General features: G+C 35.8%; 1 protein-coding gene across 1 annotated transcript; it reads right to left on the bottom strand.

The window, feature by feature from the left end:
- Positions 1-18712: 18712 nt before the first annotated feature.
- On the bottom strand, positions 18713-23483 carry LOC105763571 (probable methyltransferase PMT26). Its single transcript, XM_012581814.2, has 9 exons — positions 23244-23483; positions 21936-23030; positions 21696-21845; positions 20886-21156; positions 20651-20761; positions 20385-20562; positions 19829-20098; positions 19500-19694; positions 18713-19179 (listed from the first exon to the last, which is right to left on the bottom strand). Exons 2-9 carry the CDS (start codon positions 22971-22973, stop codon positions 18951-18953), a joined length of 2442 nt encoding a protein of 813 aa, XP_012437268.1. The 5' UTR covers positions 22974-23030; positions 23244-23483; the 3' UTR covers positions 18713-18950.
- Positions 23484-23847: the final 364 nt, after the last annotated feature.

The raw sequence follows: 23847 nt of genomic DNA, 5'->3' as shown, positions 1-23847 counted from the left end.
GCCTAGTGACATCGAGATGAGCTTTCAATGCCTTGAGCCTTTATCCTTTTGTCTCAAATTGAGATTTGGCTACTTAGAAAGCTTTTAAAAGTTAATTTTAAGCTTAGTTAAGCTAGAAAATCATACTGTTAATGCATTAGGAATGTTTTGTTGATATGATATTATTGTAGTTGCTCGGGCAACGAAAGTGACATCCCAGTACCTTGACCCGAAGATTGGGTCAGGTAAGGGGTGTTAGACAACCCATTTCAATACCCGAGTGGAAGTGGGAATGAGTTACCATAGATATTTTTTGTTGGATTACCATTAACCTTAAGGAAGAAAGATTACATTTGGGTTATCGTTGATAAATTTGGGAAGACTACTTATTTTATCCAGGTAAGAGTTAACTACTCTCTACAAAAGTTGGTGGAACTTCACTTTTCTGAGATTATAAGATTGCATGGTGTGTCATTATCCATCATTTTAGACAGAGATTCGAGATTCACTTTTAGGTTTAGGGGAAAGTTTCATTAAGTGTTGGGTACTAAGTTGAATTTCAGCATGACTTTCCACCCTTAGATTGATAGCCAATCTGAGCAAGTTATTTAGATTCTCGATGACATGTTGTGAAGTTGTGTAATTAAATTTGAGGATAGTTGGGAGAAGTACTTACCTCTAATGGAATTCGCCTACAACAATAACTACCAGTCGAGTACCAAGATGGCACCTTTCTTGGCTTTGTATGGTCATAAGTGTAAAACTCCTTTGTGTTGGTAGAGTAAGAGCAAGATGATTGGACCCAAACTAATCCAGGAAATTGAAGAACAATGAGGATTATTCGAGACCGCTTGAAGGCTACTTCCAACAAAAAAAAGTCTTATGCTGATCTAAAAAGGAAAGAAATTGAATTTAGTATGGGTGACAAAGTTTTCCTAAATGTGTACCCTTGCAAGAAAGTTCTACGGTTTCGTAGAAAGGGGAAGCTTAACTCGAGACTTATTGGGCCTTATGAGATACTCGAGTGTATTGGACCAGTAGTGTATCAGTTAGTGTTACCCCTGAAATTAGAAAAAATCTAAATTGTATTCCATGTTTTAATGCTTAGGAGATATCAATCTGATCCGTCTCACATTGTAAAACCTAAGGAGATTAAGCTTCGTTCTAACTTAACGTACGAGGAGGAACCTATTAAAATTTTGGCTCGGGAAATCAAGGAACTAAGGAACAAGAGAATACCTTTGGTTAAGATACTATGGCGTAATCATAATATGGATGATGTCACTTGGGAAAGTGAGGAAGTGATGAGGCAACAATATCTACAATTATTTGATTCATGTAAATTTTAGGACAAAATTTTTATTAGGAGGGGAGAGTTGTAATGAACCAAATTCGATAAACAATACAAGTTTTTATAATGACTTTATTTGTAAATTAGATAAGAGATTCAATTTTATTAGTTTTAATTTTTCATAGAGTATTAAGAGTCCATTGAGAAGCATTTTGAGCTATTTTTAAAGTTTCGGGTCAATGGGATAAAAATACGAGTTGATGGGCAAAATGATAATTTTTTCTTTTGAAGATATTTTGCTCATACAAAACCAAACTATGATAGACTATTAATGTTTATGTTGATATGGATGATGAGATTATTTTTAGAACAATTGATCATGAAATGTTTCTTAACTTGCAATTTTATCACATTCTTTTTAATAGCCTTTGATTATTTGACCAAGCTAATATATTAAATAGATTAAAGCACAAAATGGGGGAAGAAGACCCCCATATCAGCTTGTTCAGTCATCTATGGAAAAGAAACAAGAAGAAAGCTTCTTTTTGAATCTCTTTTCATTTTTTACTCATTTTCTTTGCAATCTACCACTTTTCTGTGCTTTCTTGCAAAATCACTCCTTAGAAACCATAAATGGACTAAAAATCCTCATCAATCTCATCATTCACAAACTTAGGGTTTTAAACTTTCATGAGAGAAGTAATACGTTGAGTGAGAAAGTGAAGATTAAGGTGATTTTTTGTGATTTTATGCCATTTTGACACTCCATTTCATATTTATGAGCATTATTATGTTGAGCCATTTAAATTTCTATTTAATGTTGCATTTATGTGTTGTTATATGTTTTCATGATATGCTTGTTTATTTTGTGATAAAAAATTTTGATAGAGAACAAGGTTCTAAACAAAGTGATAAGGAATGAGACGGATGATACGGAAGAAGATCGTAAAATTTATCAAAGTCGCGGATTAAACCCAGATATCTAGACGAACATAAATGGAAACGAGAAACAACGAAAATATATTAGTTGTCACAAAGGGGAGTCAAACTGATGCGAACTCGGTCGCATCATGTTTTGACACAACTCACCAGAATCAGAATTGGCCTAAACTTGAAGGGCCTAAGTGCAAGATGAAACGTCTCATAGGCCTGATTGATTATTGGGCCAATGTTTTTAAGGACTTTTTAATTTAATATATTTTTATTTAAATTAATAAGTTTGCATATTTTTAATTTTTAGACTTGCACTGTGTGTGTTCTGCATTTAATAAAGTTATGCATTATGTAACTTCCATGCTAGTTAAGTATGCATCATAAATAATGACATGCATTATGTAACTCCCATGTTAGTTTAAGTCTACATCATTAAATTAAGCCTTTGCATTAAGTAACTCATTTAGTTTGCATTTCAAACCATGCATTTAAGCATCTTAGTTTAATAAATGAGTTGCTGGACATTTATTCAACTCATCTTAGTTTAATTAATAAGTGTTTTTGTTGAACTTTATTTAATAAGTGTTGCTCTTAATTAATCTAGCTACTAGGATTATTATTGACGCATGAGTTTAAGTTTATTTATTTATGCTTCTTTAATTAACTAGTTGTTGGAATAATTGATGCATATGTTTAGCTCATTTATTTAAGTTAAGTGTTTATCTTTGATACGTTTAATTAGTGTTTAAATATGTTTAATAACTTTATTTTAATGTGTTTATTGCATGTGTCTCTTCAACTTATAACTGTTACAATTCAAGGCTGTTACAAATTAAATAAAGTGGTTGTTCAAGTCATTTTCTATTAAAAAGTAAAGGGGTTGTTACAAAGGAGGTTTATACATCATTTAAGGAGGTTTTAAGGAGCATTATATCATCTATTTAATTTCGGCAGCAACCTTTTAAACTACCAGCCTGTTTTTGCCATTTCAAAGGTTAATTCAAGCATTCAGATACCATTAAGGAGCTGGTTCATAAGTTGGTGTCTATTCGGCTAGCCAAGGGATAACTCAAGAGTCATTTTTCAAGAAATTAAAGTCATTCATTCAGCTGAATTGAAGTGAATTCAAGAATGGAGTTATTTGGCTCAAGAATGTGAAAAGACTTGAGTTTTATTTCAGTTTTTTAAATGGCACATTAAGTTGAATGTTTGTGACAATTCGGCTAGCCTATTTTAGCACTATCAATAGATGAAATCAGCCTTTGTAAAGAGACTTGAGACTTTTGCTGAATTTATGCTAAATTTGAGTTTTGTGAGTTATCCAATTCTCTTTGATTCTTTTGGAGCTGATCTGACTTATCAAGAATAGCTTGTGGCGTCTATCCTTTCCTTTGCTAAACTGAACTTATCACCTTTTGGTGTGGCGTTCAATATACCTTTGGTTCCTATCACCATTGATAGCGGGTCAAGGTTTTCCATTGTTTTCTTAAACCGTAAATCACCTAAGAGCGATTTGAGATTCGGGTCAACAATCCAATATTGTTGGTTCTTTTTCGGCCTTAGTCAAAATTATCTGTTATCTTTGCTTAACCATTCTGTTACCTTATTTTAAATCCATTTCTTTCATTCTTCTGCCTTTTCTTGGTTAAAAACTTTGTTCATTTCTAAACAAATCAATTCTACTCAAATTCACGATCGAGAAATTTCTACGACTCAAATCATCATCGAGGCTAGTTTATATCACAAACCAAATTAAAATAAAAGAAAGATGAACCAACTGGTAAAGATTCCAATAAGAAACGAATTAGAGTTTCTTGGATTGAAAGAAATAGTCCTTGGACCTCAAGAAAATGGCCCAACCAAATCTGGAAAAATAAAACACAAACAAATTTGTTAGAAGTGATTTCAAAGACAAAAGAAAAATGTTATGTGCAATAATATTTGAAACAATAAAAAGATATTAAAACTCCTAATTTTGATGTGTTTCTTGATGGAGCAAGATAGGAGAACGTCTTTTTTGAAGCAACTTTAACCTAGAATGAAAATCAATAACATCAGCAAGCCAAAACAACAGGAACTAACTTAAATAAGTAAGAAACGATAAATTAAGGATAGAAAACAGAAGATGACGTCCTAAGAAGCCTTGGAAACATTAAAAATCCACAACTCCTTTCAATGGCTCTAATTCCCCCTCCAAGAAAGATAGCTTAGCAAGAAAAAGTTTGAAGATGATTCTCACAACCTGAAAGATTGTTAAAACAACTTCTAAAAGAAACTCAAGAGCAATTCTTGAAGAAAAACGCAAAGAGAATTATTATTAACTTAAAAAAAACATAAATCAAATTTTCTTCCATAAGGGTGGCCGACCATACTACTTATAGGCCCCAAAAATAAGTTTTCCTAACCCTAATGGAATAGCTAACATGACAACTCATCAAATAAAAATAATAATTCTAAGTGTGGACTTTTAATGAGAATTCGGACAAATGAATTAAATGGGCTCCTTGGACTGAATTATTACATGATGATCCACATATTAAAACAAAATTGAACCTATAGTTTAAATATTTTACAATTTGGGCCATTGTGATCATTTGGCCTGATATTCAATTAAATTATTTTCCAAACTTTAGGATGAGCTTGTAGACATCTTAATGGGCCATTTTTTCAAGAACTTGGTCTTGTGACCCGTTTGCTCTCGAAATTGGCTCGTTCAAGCTTGTACATGAAATCTAATGTGCCTTGGCTACAAGATTTAGTTTCTTGGACCAAGATTTCCAAGATTTGAAATCTTGATTTTCTTGATTCTTGAACTTGTCTGAAATAGCAAAATTGGACCAAGATTTAGTTTCTTGATTTTCTTGAAAATAAGAAAGTGAATCTTGAGTTGTTGATCATGTGCACATCTAGGGCCTTGGTAACAAAGTTGTAATGCCCTAAAATTTAAGTCTTTAATTCTTTTGCATGTTTTGACAAAATTACTTGTTTACTTCAGTGGTTAAGTGATTTGGGTGTGTATAGGGGGTGTTTGAGAAGCCTGGGTTCAAGTCTTGGCTTTTGCAAAATTTTTAATTTTTGCTCTTAAATGAACCTAGACATAGGCATGTAGGTATTATAAATTTTAGTGTTAGTTTTATGTCAGAAGAATAGTTTGTGGTTAAGTGGCAAGTGGCGTGTAAAGTTCTCTTAAGGTCTGAGGTTCGAGTCTTGTGCTGCAGTGAGAAGTGTTTATTTTTACCACCTATACAATGTGGTGATAGAGTTGGACTGGAATACTGCTTAATGGAGTTTGAACTGGTCATAGAAGGAGTTGAGAAGGATTTGATGGAGTAAATCAAGGAGGGATAAGGGGAGAGATTTGTGGAGGAAATTAAGGAATTTGATGAGAGGGGGAGTGTGTGTCATTTGGGGTATTCAAACAGTGAGAATTCGGTTGGGGGAAGGTGTTTGTGACGAATTTAGTCACTTAGCACTAAAGGTTTTCGGTTTTGGTTTTTTTTTTGGTTTTCTCTCAGTTTGCTTTGATTTCGGGGAGTTTCGACCTTCACTTTTTAGTCTTGGTGCCAAATTTTTGCCTAGTTTTCAGAAGTACATCTCGGGATTGATCATTTTTCTTTTCTTTTTTGCTTTTTCCTCTCTTTTTCCCCATTGTCGAATCCTCATTTTATTCTCTTTTCCTTTTCTTTTTTCTTCTAGCCGAACCTTTCTTCTCTTCTCTTTTTTCTTCTTTGGCCAAATAATCTTTTTGATTTCTTCGGTTTGTCTCTGTGAGGTTTTCTCCTTCCTTATCTTCTAGCAGAATATTACCCAATCATTGTATTGTACTCTACGTTGATCCTCTCTACTGCTTCTTGCCATTTCTGTGTTGCAGGCTTCTGACTTTCGGTATGTGGTTTTACTTATCACTTGAGTATATTTGTTCTCCTTTCTTGTTCAAAACCGAATATTCTTCTTCCTTAACCTTTGATTGCCTTGGTTGTTTTCTTCCTTTTATGGTGTTGCTTGTTGCAGTCTTAGGGTTCCTTCGAGGAGTGGTGGTTTGCAAGTTGTTGAAATAATCAATCTTGGCTTCAACATTCAATCAAGGTAAGGAGGGTGCTTTGGTTTAAGTGCTTTTAAGAGGGCGTTATACCCTAACGGTTATGAACTAACTATGGGACATATTTGTTTCTAGGTGGGCGTTCGTGGAAATAGTACTCTTCCCGTAAACAGGTGTGTAATCACACCCTCTTTCAGCTGCAAATCGACAAAAGTCAAAAAGCCAAAAAAGACGGTGCTGAGACCATATGGGCGTGTGAACACTCGTGTGGTAAATCGAGCTCACGTAATGCAATGGTGGACTGTAGAGGCCTCCGTGAGCGTTTTCATGGACTTAGGCTGTAATGGGACCGAAATACCAACGAAGGGTAAAATTATCGAAATACCCTCGAAGGGTAAAATTACCGAAAACTCTTGAAGGGTAAAATTACCAAAATACCCTTGAAGGGTAAAATTACTAAAATACCCCGAAAGGTAGTAAAATTATCGAAATACCCTCGAAGGATAAAATTACCAAAATATCCCTGAATGGTGAAATGACCAAAATACCCCCGAAGGGTAAAATGTCTGAAATACCCCCGAAGGGTAAAATGACTGAAATACCCCTATAAGATAAAATTACCAAAATATCCCTAAATGGTAAAATGACCAAAACACCCCCGAAGGGTAAAATGACCGAAATACCCCTATAGGGTAAAATGACCGTTATACCCTTAGGAGATGAAATGACTGTTATGGCCTTATGTTATGTATAACCGATTTGCTTTATGATATATATGACTATTACTGAGTATGACATACTACATACACGTATGATTTATGACATGACATACTCCATGGGGTTGAGATTCTGATATAGGGGAAGTATACTGTACTGGTAGCTATGCCACATATATTTATTCGGTAGCTTTGTTGCATTATCATTACTCATGACTTTCTTTGCATTATTATTACTAGCGACTTTCTTTGCAAATTGGTGTGTTGGCTGGGTGGGTCGATTTTATCCCCACATAGTGTGTTGTTGGTACGGAGTGCTGTGTTGGTTGGATTGGGATGGGTTGCATCACTGCATTGTACTGATTACTGTCTAAGGCCCACATTGTTACTATATTGGGCTAAGGCCCATACTGTTACTGTAATGGGCTAAGGCCCACACTGTACTGGTACTGCATAGGGCTCAAGCCCAGACTGATTCTGCATATTGGATAGTGATTGGCTAGTAGGGGATTACACACTGGGTTTCGTAAACTCACCCTCTCCTTTTAACTATGCAAGTAATCCTCAACCTTAGACGATTCGGGGCTGCGAGGGACTCGGAGGTGGCCACATAACTACTGTCGATGTTTACATTTGCTTTTATTTTACTTTAAACTATAAGTTGGGTTTTGGTTTGTAATAAGGCCTTTAATTTGGGTTTTAAACTTTAATTGGGCTTTTCCTTGCATATTTTATACTGCTAGTTAGGTGAAATTAAATTTTCAAAATAATTATTATTTTTAAAGACACAAACTTTAAACGTTAGAGTTCTCAAATGCTTCCGCGATTTAAATCAACTTAATATAGGAACAACAGTTAATAAGGCAAACATTTGGTTAAATGTTCCGTTAAACATTACTAAAGGGGTTTCCAAACTTAAGAAATGAGTTTTATCAACAAGTCTAAATCTTGAGAGACACTTCAATGTGACACACCAGATACAGCCATAACGTCTAGGCTGGGTTTGGGGTGTTATATTTAGTGCTATTAGAGCCAGGTTGCAAAACTGAACTGTTGAATGAGTTTGAAAATATTTGAAATTTTGGAAGACTATTTCGAATTATTTTTGAAGGTTACAAGTGTGGCACACCAAGTCTCCAGCGCCGAATCTGTAAGTTTCTATATACTGTAGATTGCTTAAACTGAAATGTATTGAGAGATAGTAGGACTGTACTGAAACTTTTTAGTTAGAGTAAACTGAGACTGTAGGAAACTGGAAACTGTAGGGAGACTTTGATTTGCGAAAATAAAATTCTGATTACTGCTTTTCATAATATATCTATTAATAATTACTGGAATTGTAAACTAATGCATAAAACTTCATAAACAGATTATACGTTATTCGATATGAGCACTAGAGGTACTCGCGGAAGGGGTACTCGAGGCCGTGGTAGAGGCCGAGGGAGTGCTAGGGCTGGGTCTTCGGCATCGAACCATATGCCTAATGTTGAGGCTAGAGAAGCACCAGTTTCACCGGTAACTGAGACGGGATCATACGATCGAGCAACTGGGGATGACGCACTATCCTAAGCTATGCTCCGTATTCTAGAAAGGGCCGCAGGGACTGGTAATGGTGCTATGGGCCATGGGTCAATTTCAGAATGACTCTGGTTGAATGGAGCGCAAATTTTTAGGGGTGTTTCTGGAGTAGCCCCTAATGTGGGTGAATACTGGTTGGAAGCCATGGAGAGAATAATGGATGATCTTGATTGCACTTCTGAGCAAAAGCTAAAAGGTGCAGTGTCTTTACTGCAAGATGAGGTATATCAGTGGTGGCTTACTCTGAGAGAGGGTACTCAGGCTGAACGGTTAACGTGGGATTTCTTTTAAGTCAGCTTTTCAAGGAAAGTATATAGGCGCAAGTTATGTGGACGCCCGAAGAAAGGAATTTTTGAGTTTGACCTAGGGGAATAAGATTGTGGCAGAATATGAGGCAGAGTTCCTGCGACTGAGTCACTATGCACGTGGGATAGTGGCAACTGAGTATAAGTGCTGTGTGCATTTTGAGGATGGTCTCCGAAATGAGTTGCGAGTCCTGATAGCTCCGCAGAGGGAGCGAGATTTTGCTACCCTTATTGGAAAGGTGAAAATTTTCGTGAATGTGAAGCACTCTGAGCGCCAGAATCGTGAGAGAGATAGGGGCAGGTTTAGGAGGGATTCAGAGCCCCAAGTTCTTCTAGTAGGCCTAAAAAGAAGTCCAGGTTTGATAGGTCAGTCCGAGCCGGGGTTACTGCTGCTAGACAACAGCCTTGTGCTGATTGTGGGAGACATCATCTGGGTGAGTGTTGGAAGAAGATTAGGGCATGTTTCAGATGTGGGTCTAAGGAGCATCAAGTTAAAGATTGTCCTCAGAGGCCTACTCAGATGCAAGCTATAGGTCAGGGTTTTGTTCAGCCAGTGAGAGGTGGTCAACAGCCACCGAGAGGCCGTGGGTAGGTTAGAGGAGGAAATGGTGTAGGAAGAGGTTGTGGAACGTATGGCAGAGGGGTTGGTAACATTGAGGTGAGGCAACCAACACTGGTTTATGCTGCTCATCGCTTAGAAGATGGTGACGCTCCAAATGTTATAACTGTTACATTCCTAATTCATAATGTACCTTACACTGCTTTAATTGATATAGGGTCTACGCTTTCATACATTGCATGCACTGTGTCTAGCACCTTGGGTATCATGTGTGAAAGTACTGTTAATGAGATGACTATGTTAAGTCCACTGGGACAATCGATAAGGGTAGACAAGTTTTTCAGAGATGTGCCCCTAGAGGGTCAAGGAGTTATATCTCTAGCAGATTTAATGGAGGTACTGTTTGGTGAATTCGACCTAATCTTAAGGATGGATTGGTTGGTTAAACATCGTGCAAGTTTGGATTGTACTGCTAAGCGTATGGTGTTAAAGACTATTGAGGACGATGAGGTGGCTATGATTGGGGAGCGAAGGGACTTTCTATCTAACGTGATCTCTGCATTAAAGGCTGAAAAACTGGTTCGCAAGGGTTGTGAGGCGTTTCTAGCCTATGTTGGTGTAACTGATTCTGAGGGTCATTCTGTTGGTATTCACATAGGCTGAACTGTTAAGGATTTTTTGATGTTTTTTCTAATTAGCTCCATGGTATTAGCTGCAGTGGTATTCACATTGAAAATTTGGAGGCATTATCTCTACGGTGAGAAGTGCACTATCTACACAGATCACAAAAGTCTTAAGTATCTCCTCACTCAGAAGGAGTTGAATCTTAGGCAGCGAAGATGGATAGAGCTGCTTAAGGATTATGATTGCTAGATTGAATACCATCCTGGGAAGGCTAACGTAGTAGCGAATGCACTGAGCCATAGGGTTGTATCAGATTTGAGAGCGATGTTTGCTCATCTCAGCCTATTTAATGATAGTAGTTTGTTGGCTAAGTTGCAAATTAGACCAACGTAGAATGAATAGATTAAGGGTAAACAGTTGTTGGATGAGTCACTAGTTCCTCATTTCCGTCAAGCTGATAATGGGGAAACTTCAGATTTTGGGTTGAATAGTGAAAGAGTACTGTGTTTCCGTGGGAGAGTTTGTGTACTGAGGGATAATGATTTGAGGCTGTCTATTCTACGAGAGGCACATAGTAGTCCTTTTGCTATGCATCTTGGTGAGAATAAAATGTACCGTGACCTTTGTGAGTTATATTGGTGGCCTGGTCTTAAGCGTAAAGTTACTGATTTTGTGGGTAAGTGTTTAACATGTCAGCAAGTGAAGGTTGAACATCAGTTACCTTCAGGGTTGCTTTAGCCGATTAAAATTCTATTTTGGAAGTGGGAGGGAGTAACCATGGATTTTGTGAGTGGGCTGCCCTTAACGCCTACTAAGAAGGACACGGTATGGGTTATTGTAGATTGATTGACTAAATCTGCCCATTTCATACCAGTTCGTATTGATTACTCTTTGCAGAAGTTGGCTAAACTGTATGTGGCTGAAATTGTAAGACTGCATGGGGTACCGGTTTCTATTATATCAGATAGAGATCCTCGATTTACGTCTCAGTTTTGGAAGAAATTACATGAGGCTTTAGGTTCTAGACTGGATTTTAGTACTGCGTTTCATCCACAGACCAATGGTCAATCTGAGAGGGTGATTCAAATACTGGAGGATATGTTAAGGTGTTGTGTAATGGATTTCTGGGGCAACTGGGAAGACTATTTGCCACTAGGAGAGTTTGCATATAATAATGCTACTAGTCCAGTATTCAAATGGCACCGTACGAGGCATTATATGGTCGTAGGTGTCGTACTCCTACTTATTGGACTGAGCTAGGCGAGCGGCGAGTTCTGGGGCGAAAGTTGGTTTCTAATACCGAAAAGAAGGTAAAACTGATTCGAGACCGATTGAAGGAATTATATGATAGGCAAAAGTCTTATGCGAGTCTTAAACGCCGAGAGATTGAGTTTCCTGTGGGGGATTATGTATTTCTCAAGGTTTCTCCATGGAAAAAGATATTAAGGTTTGGACGGAAGGGTAAGCTTAGCCCTAGGTTCATTGGGCCTTACCGTGTACTAAAGCGTGTGGGACTAGCCGCTTATCAACTTGAGTTGCTTCCAGAATTAAACCGGATTCACGATGTATTCTATGTCTCCATGTTAAGGCATTACCGCTCTGATCCCACACACATTGTTCCAGTTGAGGAAATCGAGGTTAGGCCAGATCTGACCTTCGAGGAAGAACTAGTGTAGATTTTGGACTGTAAGGTTAAGGTACTGAGGAAGAACTCTATTCCTCTAGTAAAAGTGCTTTGGCGTAGTTACAGTTCAGAAGAAGCCACGTGGGAACCCGAAGAGGCCATGCGACACCAATACCCTCATCTTTTCTAACCAGGTAAATTTCGAGGCTGAAATTTTGTTAAGAGGGTAGAGTTGTAACGCCCTAAAATTTAAGTCTTTAATTCTTTTGCATGTTTTGACAAAATTGCTTGTTTGCTTCAGTGGTTAAGTGATTTGGGTTTGTTTGGGGTGTTTGAGAAGTCTGGGTTCAAGTCTTGTCTTTTGCAGAATTTTTAATTTTTTCTCTTAAACGAACCTGGACATAGGCATGTAGGTCTTATAAATTTTAGTGTTAGTTTTATGTTACAAGAATAGTTTGTGGTCAAGTGGCAAGTCGCGTGTGAAGTTCTCTTAAGGTCTAAGGTTCGAGTCCTGTGCTACACTGAGGAGTGTTTATTTTTACCACCTGTACAGTGAGGTGGTGGAGTTGGACTGGAATACTGCTTAATGGAGTTTGAATTGGTCATAGAGGGAGTTGAGGAGGATTTGATGGAATAAATCAAGGAGGGATAAGGGGAGAGAGATTTGTGGAGGAAATTAAGGAATTTGATGAGAGGGGGAGTGTGTGTCATTTGGGGTATTCCAACAGTGAGAATTCTATTGGGGAGGGTGTTTGTGCCGAATTTAGTCACTTAGCACTAAAGGTTTTCGATTTTGGTTTTTTTTTGGAGTTTTCTTTCTGCTTGTTTTGATTTCGGGGAGTTTCGAGTTTCACGTTTTAGTCTTGGTGCTGAATTTTTGCCTAGTTTTCAGAAGTACATCTCGGGATTGATCATTTTTCTTTTCTTTTCTGCTTTTTCCTCTCTTTTTCCCCCATTGTCGAATCCTCATTTTACTTTCTTTTCTTTTTCTTTTTTCTTCTGGCCGAACCTTTCTTCTCTTCTTTTTTTCTTCTTTGGCCGAATAATCTTTTTTATTTTTTCTATTTGTCTCTGTCAGGTTTTCTCCTTTCTTATCTTCTAGTTGAATATTACCCAATCATTGTATCGTACTCTACGTTGATCCTCTCTACTGCTTTTTTCGTTTCTGTGCTGCAAGCGTCTGACTTTTGGTATGTGGTTTTACTTATCACTTGAGTATATTTGTTCTTCTCTTTTCTTGTTCAAAACCGAATATTCTTCTTCCTTAACCTTTGATTGCCTTGGTTGTTTTCTTCCTTTTATGGCGTTTCTCATTGCGGTCTTAGGGTTCCTTCGAAGAGTGGTGGTTTACAAGTTGTTGAAATAATCAATCATGGCTTCAGCATTCAATCAAGGTAAGGAGGGTGCTTTGGTTTAAGTGCTTTTAAGAGGGCGTTGTACCCTAACGGTTATGAACTAACTGTGGGACATGTTTGTTTCTAGGTGGGTGTTCGTGGAAATAGTACTCTTCTCGTAAACAGGTGTTTAATCACACCTTCTCTCAACTGCAAATCGGTAAAAGTCGAAAAGCCAGAAAAGACGGCACTGAGACCATATGGGCGTGCGAACGTCGTGTGGTAAACTAAGCCCACGTAACGCGATGGTGGACTGTAAAGGCCTCTGTGAGCTTTTTCATGGACTTAGGCCGTAATGGGACCGAAATACGCTCGAAGGGTAAAATTATCGAAATACCCTCAAAGGGTAAAATTACCGAAATACCCTCAAAAGGTAAAATTATTGAAATACCCTCGAAGGGTAAAATGATCGAAATACCCTCAAAGGGTAAAATTACCAAAATACCCCCGAATGGTAAAAGGACCAAAATACCCTGAAGGGTAAAATGTCTGAAATACCCCTATAGGGTAAAATGACCGTTATACCCCTATGAGATGAAATCACTGTTATGGCCTTGTGCTATGTATGACCGATTTGCTTTATGATATATATGGCTGTTACTGAGTATGGCATACTGCATACACGTATGATTTATGACATGGCATACTGCATGGGGTTGGGATTTTTATATAGGGGAAGTATATTGTACTGGTCGCTATGCCACATATACTGTTACTGCAGCTTTGCTACGTTATTATCACTGGCAGCTTTGTTGCGATATTGGTGTGTTGGCTGGGTGGGTCGATTTTTTCCCCACATGGTGTGTTAGTGGTACGGAGTGGTGTGTTGGTTGGATTAGGATGGGTTGCATCACTGTGTTGTACTGATTACTGTATTGAGCTAAGGCCAACATTGTTACTGTATTGGGCTAAGGCCCACACTGTTACTGTAATGGGCTAAGGCCCACACTATCTCGATCTCAGATAGGGCTCAAGCCTGCATCGATTCGCATGTTGCATAGTGATTGGCTAGTAGGGGATTACACACTGAGTTTCGTAAACTCACCCTCTCCTTTTAACTGTGTAGGTAATCCTCAACCTTAGACGATTCGGGGCTGCGAGGGACTTGGAGGTGGCCACACAACTACTGTCGATGTATACATTTGCTTTTATTTTACTTTCAACTATAAGTTGGGTTTTGTTTTGTAATAAGGCCTTTAATTTGGGTTTTAAATTTTAATTGGGCATTTGCTTACATATTTTATACTGCTAGTTAGGTGAAAACGAATTTTCAAAATAATAATTGTTTTCAAAGACGCGAACTTTAAACGTTAGAGTTCTCAAATGTTTCCACGATTTAAATCAACTTAATATAGTAACAACAGTTAATAAGGCAAACATTTGGTTAAATGTTTCGTTAAACATTACTAAAGGGGTTTCCAAACTTAAGAAATGAGTTTTATCAACAAGTCTAAATCTTGAGAGACACTTCAATGTGACACACCAGATACGGCCATAATGTCTAGGCCAGGTTTGGGGTGTTACAAAAGTCTTGGATGATCCCGTTCAATCTTGCTTGGATTTGCTTGGCCTTCGACCTCATTATTGGGCATTGAGAAAATTTGAGCCCATCATGTTCATGACCTTGATTTAGGGCCTTGAGACTCGCATCACAAAGGCAAGGAGAAAATTGTAGATTGAAATGGAAAGTTGGAAGCTTTCCATCCTTTTTGTTGATTTTGGGTAAGTTCTTATAGAACTTACTATAATTACTTTGTTGTAGGTGTTATTTAGCTTAATAATATGTTATTTAATAAATTAAAAAGATTAATTAAGAAAAATGTAACATTTGTGTTTGGGTTACTTAAATGGTTATTGATTGATGGAAACATAGATTTAAACACGAAAGATAAATGTCAGTATAAGAGTATTTATGAAATGTGATTATATATTTGATTGGTTGTGATATATGGATTTTTTTGTAAGGTTAATGGTAGGCTAAGAATTTTTGAAAGTTAAAGGTGTTCTTTGTTGAATTAATGGTACGAGAATTAATGGCATGAACAAGCTCATAATGTGCTATGAGACTTCTAAGACTTTTGGAAATGTTACATTAATATGTTGATTGAGTAATGCCCTTGTAACTTGGTAGAAGGTTTAGAACACGGTTGGAATGCTAATAGGGATTATTAGCGTATGTTTGGGTTATGTGGAGACTTGGAGATTGGTATTGTTACTTTGGCTTGACATTCAATATGGGCCAAAGAATGTTCTCTTTAAGAACCTTGGTTGTGTGGGATGGAGCACTCTTAGTTTATCTTTGTTGTATTGGTTGGAATGCACATTTATGCAATGATTATATACTTACTTGGTTGTATGGGATGGAATTCCTAAGCATCCTAGTCTTGTTTTACTAAGGTTATGAAGGGCATAATAAGATGAATGAATTTAAGAATGTCTAGTAAGATGCAATAATTGCACATTTGTAAGTACGAATGATTATATATGAATTAATGAGATTTATGAAATGAATTGAATTAAAGTATTCTTGTTACTCTAGTTTATAAGATGATTAAAGTTGACCATCTCTTTATTAAATGTGTTTATATGATGTTACTTATCATTTTTGTTTTAGAAGTAACCTCGATGATTCTTATTTTATATCGTGTTTACCTTTGTCCAACGGGTAACTATTAACTTAGCTACCTTAATGAATTATGCTTATGTGCTATTGTTTTTTGCATGTAGATTGTTGATTCATAGATTTTTGAAGCCAAGGCAAATTCAAGACATCACACCATTATTTAGATTTTTAAGAGTATGAAAATGACATAATTTTAGTTGTGGCGTGTATTAAGGTGTCTATATTTAAATATATTAATTTCATATTACTTGGTTTTTATGTTGAATGTTATTTAAATGTGAGCTTGGAAGCTCTACTTTGTATTTCACCATACTATTCTACTTTTGGTTAGTCGATGATATGCATGAATAATTTACTTTCAAGATCATTGGTTGTGAAAGTGTTTTGTAGTAGTTTTATATGTAATTGAGAGTTTTTATTTAAGTATATTTTATGCATAACATGAATAGAGAGACTTTGCAAAACATTTGAAGTGTTTTTGGGTGACCTCAGTCAGTCATGTCACGACAACGAAGTTGCAATGTCGCGACTTTGCACTTCACCTCATCGCAATCTCGTTAACTCAATGAGTCACGTCGCACCCTGTAGCAACCCTGCACTTTTTTCAAGTTGTTTTGACCATTTGGTGCCCGTTTTGGGTTCCGATCACCTTCGAATAAGTTCTAAGTGATTTTAAATTGTTTTTAAAATTTTTAATTTACCTAAAATATGTTTTAATTATTTTGTAAAAGTGTTTTAAACTTATAATTCTTAAATAAATTCAAGATTTCTTAATTGTACATGCTTCAATGGCACTTCTCATTCGTACTAGTCGCTTGGAACAGGTGAGGTATGTTACAGTTGAAGTAACAAGTAGGTGTAAATCAGATCAATTGAACCTAACGATAAGATTAGTTGATCTGATTCTCAATTTTTATTATTTTTATTTTAATAATTTATTCAATTGAACTGACCAGACTGATCAAACCAATATTGTTATATCAAAGTCTATTCTTGTGCTTTTTTTTGTTTGTTTGGTTACCCCTTTATGCATTTTGACAAAAGTAGAGATGATGTTGAATGTTGTTGTGTTATTGACTGATGATTAATTTGCTATCCTCATGTTAAGTATTTTGTATCTTATTTGGTTCACATTGAAAAGGAGAGCTTTAGCACGATGCTATGTGTAAGGGGAAGACTCATTTTCTTGATGATGATGATTACGAGGAATTCAAACTCTTTGGAGATAATTTGATATATGTTAAAAGGGGAGTTCTTTGGCATGGCATTTAGGGGGAGTTTCATTGATGGTTGTTTATTAATCATGATATATTTTGTTCAAATGTCAAAGCGGAAGATCTTTCGGATTTTAGCTATTGATGGTGCAATTGTTTTATTTCTTATTCGAACAGCATTTAAGAGAACAAGTTGGGACGGTTAAAGTGGAGTGTGGTATTTTTGACTTGGATCATCTTGGTTGACTTTTTATCAACAAATAAAATTTAGTTTAAGTTAAAATTATTGGTGAATAAAATTATTTTTAAAGTAAGACTTCACATACGTAAAATTATTATGTTAGAATTGCATTAACAAAAATTGATTCCATAAACTTTATTTGTTGCGTTTCACGTATTCTACTCATAAACTATTTGTTCTATTCACAATTCCAACAGAAGATAAATCGAGTTTTATTTGCTGCAAACTAAGCTTTTCCAATACCAGCAAAAGAACACTAATAAAATAGAATGTCTTAGTTTGATCTTGACTAAGTTTATGGAAACCGACTTAGTTATGAACTAAATTAGTTTGTAAACACAAAATAGCGCATCTTGTTTTTCCTGTCCTTTTTATAAATAAAAGCAATTATTGTGAGATCAAACCGTGCCATGATTAACTCATTATAAGCAATTTTGTTTGCCTCGTATCTATAATTTACTCGTGTATAAAACAACTTCCCACTCTTTTTTAAGATCACCAGTTGTTTCTTTGACTAAAATAATTTTTAAAAATATCTACTTTTAAGTTAATATTTTTAGTTTTTGAATGAATTTATGTAAAATATTTTTTTATTTAATAAATTTCTTAAAATATTTTATAAAAACTGTTTTCAATAAAATAAACATATGTTTGATATTTTCTTATCTTTTATTATTTAATTAAGTTTATTTTGTATCTATAAAATTATATTTTATATTTTTTTGCATATATTAAAAATATTTTGTTACATTTAAGTTCATTAAGTCATTTTAGTTACATAATGACCAAGTAAGTTTTTTTTATTTAAAATGTGACATCAACAAAATTGACAAAAAATTTAATAATATCAACAATTGAACTTGATTTTCAAATATGAAAAATAGATAAACTAAATTCTTGAAAATAAAAGTACAAAGACTAAATTGTAAATTTGTAAAGAGTACATAGACCGACATATTTTAACTCAGATACTACAAAACATTTATTATTAATATATTTATAATTGTAATAAATATTTATTATTAAAATATTAATATTGAATATATTAAATAATATGTGAATAATATTATTTAAAATTATTATTTTTAAAATTTATTATTAAAATAAAATTGAAATATTAAATAATTTATTAAAACAATAAATCATATTAATTATATTAATGATTAAATATAATAATTACATATGTATGTTTAATAATATTGAAAAATATAATATTTTAATAATTTTAAATATTTTTAGAGCGCTTTTCCAAAAATGACTTAGACTTTTCAAAAAGCAAATTATTTTACAGGAAAAAACTTATTTTCTATTTACGTGTATTTTCTGTGAAACAAAGAAAATGTTTAAAACCTTTTACATGCGAACCAACCCTAACTTTAAAAGATATAAAAAAATAAAATAAAAACACAAAACACAACATTTTTCTTTCAAACTATAGTTACCTTCATAAAATTTATTACTTAAAAAGTTGTTTGTTACCCACAGAGTGTAGGGAATGAATTCTAGTACCTGAAATACTTTTTAAGATGAAAATATGACCTTGAAATCCAACCAAAAAATAAACTCCAGTCAACTTGAACAGACGATGAAGATTTGTTTTAAATGAGTCCATAAGGAATTAAATTAAAAGTCTACAGTACATTACATGAAGATTTGGACACCAAACTTATAAGATAAAGGAATAAAAAACAAAAGAAGCAACGTATGCAATACTAAAGAAAAGCCCTATTTAACATGATACAAGCACCATGAATTTCAATTAACAAAACCTTAACAAAAAGAATACCTAATCGTGCCGACAAACATCATCAATTAACAGATAGCATTTGCCTAAGCAATGGCATATTTGATCGTCTCTACCTCCTTAGGTCGCCACATGGATTTCTGGACGCAGAGCAGGCCTTCCTTGTCCTTCGAGTATGTCATACGCACTTCCCACTGCATAGACTTTAACATATTCTCTAGCTCGTTAATGGTCTCAACGTTGTCTCGAACAATAAGTTTCCCTTCTGGTCTTAGTATTCTGTCAACCTCCGCAACAATGGCCACCAAATTACACCTACATGTCCATAAACCATTGCATAGTTAGGCAGGAGCAGATGGTGAATATCATATTATGGAAAATGTCTTTTCAGGAAAAAGCTTCCACCAGAAATGGGGATTCAATACTAATCCTTATATGATATAAAGGCTAATGGAACAGAACAGAATGTTGATGAATTGATTATTCAAAGAAAAATGAAAAAAAAAACATTTCAGGATCATGGTTGAAAGGTGATAATTATTTTAATATTGTGAGGAGCCATCAACAAAAATATAGGAGAATTGGTAGTAAATCAAGGTAAGTGGAGTCAGAAAGAGAAAAATATCGATACAAACCTCTTGTTAAGCTTTGAGAATAGATGGTCGGCATGGAGAAGATCGTAAGACCTTGGATAGGTGCTAAAGGATTCACACCAATCATGATACATGCCAAATAGACCTCTTTCATATATTATGGGAAGTGTATCTGGAGAGTCAATTGGGACCACATTCATGACCCATAAACTCAAATCTTTTAGTGCAGCAGCAAATCTGCAAGCATACCACAGTCAGAATCAAGGAAAGAAGATGAAGCCATAGAACAGAAAGTGTTAACTGTCAAACCATTATATCCTTCCTACTTCATGGAAATATAGGATATATATATATGTACATTTGTTGCATACCCTCCATAAACAGCATTCATGTCCATGACATTTCTGACAGATGACCAGCTTATTCCCATCCCATTTAGGTATGACTTAGTTACCACCCGTTTCCAGTGCTCATTGTCTGCAGCAAAATCCTCTGGTGCTGCTTTGCCATAAACTCCAACTTGGGAACTCAACCAATAAGGTGCTTTTTCCAACCTTTCTGGCCATCGATCAGGCCACTGAGACCCACGTTCTGAAGCATCTACTGGCACTTTGTGCATGCAAGTTTGCAGGGGCACATTCCTGTAAAAAAGAATCAAATCAAATGGCTGTTTTGATAGCTATATTGCAAGAGATCTAAATTTAGTCCAAAGTACAGTGAAATGCCTAAAGACATTCTTATTGGAAAGATGGTACACTTTCTGCTCTTAATACCAATACATATACACAGATATGTATTCGCTACAGCTTTACTGGATGCAAGTTAGCATATTGCTAGTAAGTCAGTGGCTATTTCTGTCATCTTACAAAGTATTAATTCGTTTTTAGCCAGAATATAGCTTTTACATGCAAGTCAAAGAAATAATACCATGCCGCATTTGGATCATCAGACTCAGGACAGACTGGAGGCTCTTGTTTTGACCGTTGCTCGTAGCAGTCGTTAGAAGTAGGCTTCCTAAATGCTGCTACAGCCACCCCATTTACTGCATCCTTACTAGTTTTGTTTACAAGCTCCCAGCACATTGATTTTGTTAGTTCAACCATAGCTGCAGAAAATCCACATATAAATTGAGAAGTTGTTACACACGATAGATTTCTCACACAAGACCCAGAGATAGTACAATGTAAATATACCTTCCCAGATTTCAACATCTTCAGTCTTGTCCTGATAAATTGGAGTAGCAGACCACAGAAAGAAACCACCAGGTCGCAGGACACGGTTCAGCTCCAAGAGGAGTTTACCACCTGCATATTGCAAAGACCGGTGAATATTCAAGCACTGAAAATTCATAAGATACACTCCAATGACTGATTACCATGAATCCAAGATGGGTTATAACTAAATACTTAAAAATAAGGTTGTAAGTACCTTCTATGTGCCATGGAACTCTACATCGTGCACAATGAACAATATCAAATACTCTGCCAGGGTAGGGAAGTCTCTTAGTACCCATCACAGCAGACACAGCAGGAATTCCCCTTTCAAGTGCAAATTGTACTTGAGCTTCATGTTCATCTTTTGGTGCAAAGGACATGGCAACAACACTTCTGTCAAAAAGAAAACCTCCAAAGCTGGCAACCCCACATCCAACATCCAATACTACGCGAGACCGTTTTCCCCAAGCTACATCAGGCACAGACTGAAGAACAAAAGTAAAAAATTAAGCACATATTGAGAGAACAAATTGCAAGAGGATATAATATCAAACATGAATAAACTAATATATTGATGCGATCCCGACCGCATCATGTAATGGCACCACCCAATGCCGTCGAGATTGGCCTAAACACGAGGGCCCCAAGTGCAAGATGAAGCTCATTTTTAGATCAATCGAACGTTAGTTCGGTCTTGAATTCTTAGCCAAGTCCATTCATCATTTCCTGAACCATCACATATTCTATTTGAACTTGTTTGAGCTGAAATATCCTCTTTCTTTAATCTAATCTTTGAAAGGTTTACAACTTACTCAATTCACGATCGGGCACATCAACGACTCGACTCACATTCCCGAGTCGGTTCGTATCATATATGGCGATAGATTACAGAAAACAAAATAGCAGATGCCTTACAAGAAACATAACTGATATATCATAACAATTGATCACGTATGATAAGAATTACCACTGTAATAATAGAGAACAAAAATGTGAAGACAATACATTCATTTGGAGCACTCACCTCTTCTATGAAGTCGATATAATGAAGCGCACCGTGCTTAAACTGGGTTCCACCACCAGGAAATGTGAGGTATTCTCCAGTAACTTTCACCCAATTCTGATGCCCCTTAATTTGTGCCAATTTGGTATGGGGAACATTGTAGTACCAAATCTGCAGCAGCAGGAAAATATTTGTTAGTGCATCTGATAAAGCCAAATATCAGAGCCAAAAAAAGAACTAGCACATGTTATGTTAAAGTACCTTTTCCCTGCTTTTTGGCCACTCAATTGGACGCTTATATCCTTCAGGAAGAGGAACAAGGCAGGTTGGTGGTTCTTCTGGACAGTGCCTCTCTCGATGTTCATAATGTTTAGTAGAAGGAAGATGCCTGATTGCTTCCAAATTGTCAAGGCATGGGATATAATCAGGCCCCGCAGTGGAATTGCACAGCTTCCAACTATATTTCTTGGATGATAACTGAGTTTCCTTTTCAACCTTTGATTCTGTCGCCTGAGTAGAGAACGATCCAGTTTGGGTCACGGTTTCATTCAAAAGTTCAGATTGAGCACCAGATGGGAAAACTTCATTTGAGCTCTGGTTTTTCAGCTGACCATCATCTTTTGGTTCATCAGGGCTTTTTTCCAACTCCTTATTATCATTTTGATCAACCATCTCTTCTATCTGATTATCCGCCTGATCTCCATTAGTTTCAGAGGAGCTTTCATCTTGCTTCTTGTCACCATCATCAAGATCAGATTTCTCATTGTTCTCTTCAGATTTCTTGTCATTCTCATCGGAATCAGATTTCTTGTCATCAGAATTCTCTAGGGAATCCCCTTGTCCACCCGAGTTGTCACCACTTTTCTCTCCACCTTCTGAAGCTGACTGCTCATCATCCTTCTTAGACTCAGCCATTTTAGTCTCTTCAGTATTATCCTGATTTTCTTGTGTATTCAAGTTACCTTTACCATCATTTTCAGCTAAACTCACGTTCGCGTCCCCTTTGGTGGCATCATCAGGTAAATCCCCGCGGTTATCTTCAAAGTCTGAGGTGTTACTGCTGTCATTGTTATCACTGGATACCGGTGTAACCTGATCTTCAACCTGATTTTTCTTTTCCTCAGCCGATCCGTTCCCGGTTTGAACAGGGACAACCGAGGACGATGTCAACATCCAAATCCCAACTAAACATAATCCCACGAAAACCACAATAGTGACAGTGGAACAATAACTCGAAGACGACTTCCTATTATTATTATTATTATTATTATCTACTCTACTATATTTCCCTAACGCCATGATCACTCAGTATTCCCTTCCTTGCTAGTCAAAACTTCAAAATTCCACACCTGAAATCTATTTTCAAAAATAAAAAGTTCAAAACTATATTTCAACGAAAAGCTGATGATTCATTAAAAAAAATGCAGCTCAAACAAGATCTAAAAGAATTAAAAGCAAACACTAGCATATATAAACAAGTAACTATATATTTCAAAATTATAGTCAGAAACAACCAGATCTAGTCAAATTCCAACTAGATCTACAACAAACAAAGAAAACGAAATTTACCAGAAAATCCAAAACTGAAGAGATCTGAAACAGAAAAATTTTAACTATCTTTACTGCTTCATTGTTTCTGCATTAAGCAAAGAATTCTAGCTTATAGCTGTCAATGGAAATTAAGGGGGGGAAAGCAATGAGAAAAAAGAAATCTAATTGATGGTTTAATACAAGGGAACTAGATTTTAGAGTTTATATAAGGAGAAAATAAGGCGTTGAAGAGAGTAGAGAGAGCTAAAGTAACGGCCAAGGTAAAAGGAAAAAGCCGCGGAATCAGTGGGATAATAGTATATGTAATCAATAAAAGGTATTATTATTTTTGCAAAAAAATAACTATTGGATTAAGTATCCACTAATCAAATGACAATTTTGCCATTTTACAGATTGTATAACATGTTTTACATTAAAAAATATAGAGTTAGATGAATAAGGATATTTAGAATCACTCTTCAAAGTTTATATTTATGGATAAAATTTTGGGAAAAAATTTTGTAGTGAAAGGAAAAAAAGTACTTGTATCTATAATATACATTACATGTTGTCTCATTAAAATCCTTATCGAAAAATGCAATAGGATAAAATTTTGTTTTAGGAAAAGAGTATAACACGTATT

This window comes from Gossypium raimondii, chromosome 12, assembly GCF_025698545.1.
Source record: "Gossypium raimondii isolate GPD5lz chromosome 12, ASM2569854v1, whole genome shotgun sequence".
NCBI lineage: Eukaryota > Viridiplantae > Streptophyta > Magnoliopsida > Malvales > Malvaceae > Gossypium > Gossypium raimondii.
Note: the sequence above shows the minus strand (reverse complement) of the source record. Positions and strands in the feature narration are given on the sequence as shown.

What these genes read in the sequence shown, in the direction of transcription:
- LOC105763571 (XM_012581814.2), bottom strand. Translation starts at nt 22,973, where the DNA reads ATGGCGTTAGGGAAATATAGTAGAGTAGATAATAATAATAATAATAAT. An exon ending in AGTTCCATGGCACATAGAAG is followed by an intron (nt 20,762 to 20,885) that starts GTACTTACAACC and finishes TGCAATATGCAG; the next exon opens with GTGGTAAACTCCTCTTGGAG. An exon ending in GATGATCCAAATGCGGCATG is followed by an intron (nt 20,099 to 20,384) that starts GTATTATTTCTT and finishes TCTTTTTTACAG; the next exon opens with GAATGTGCCCCTGCAAACTT.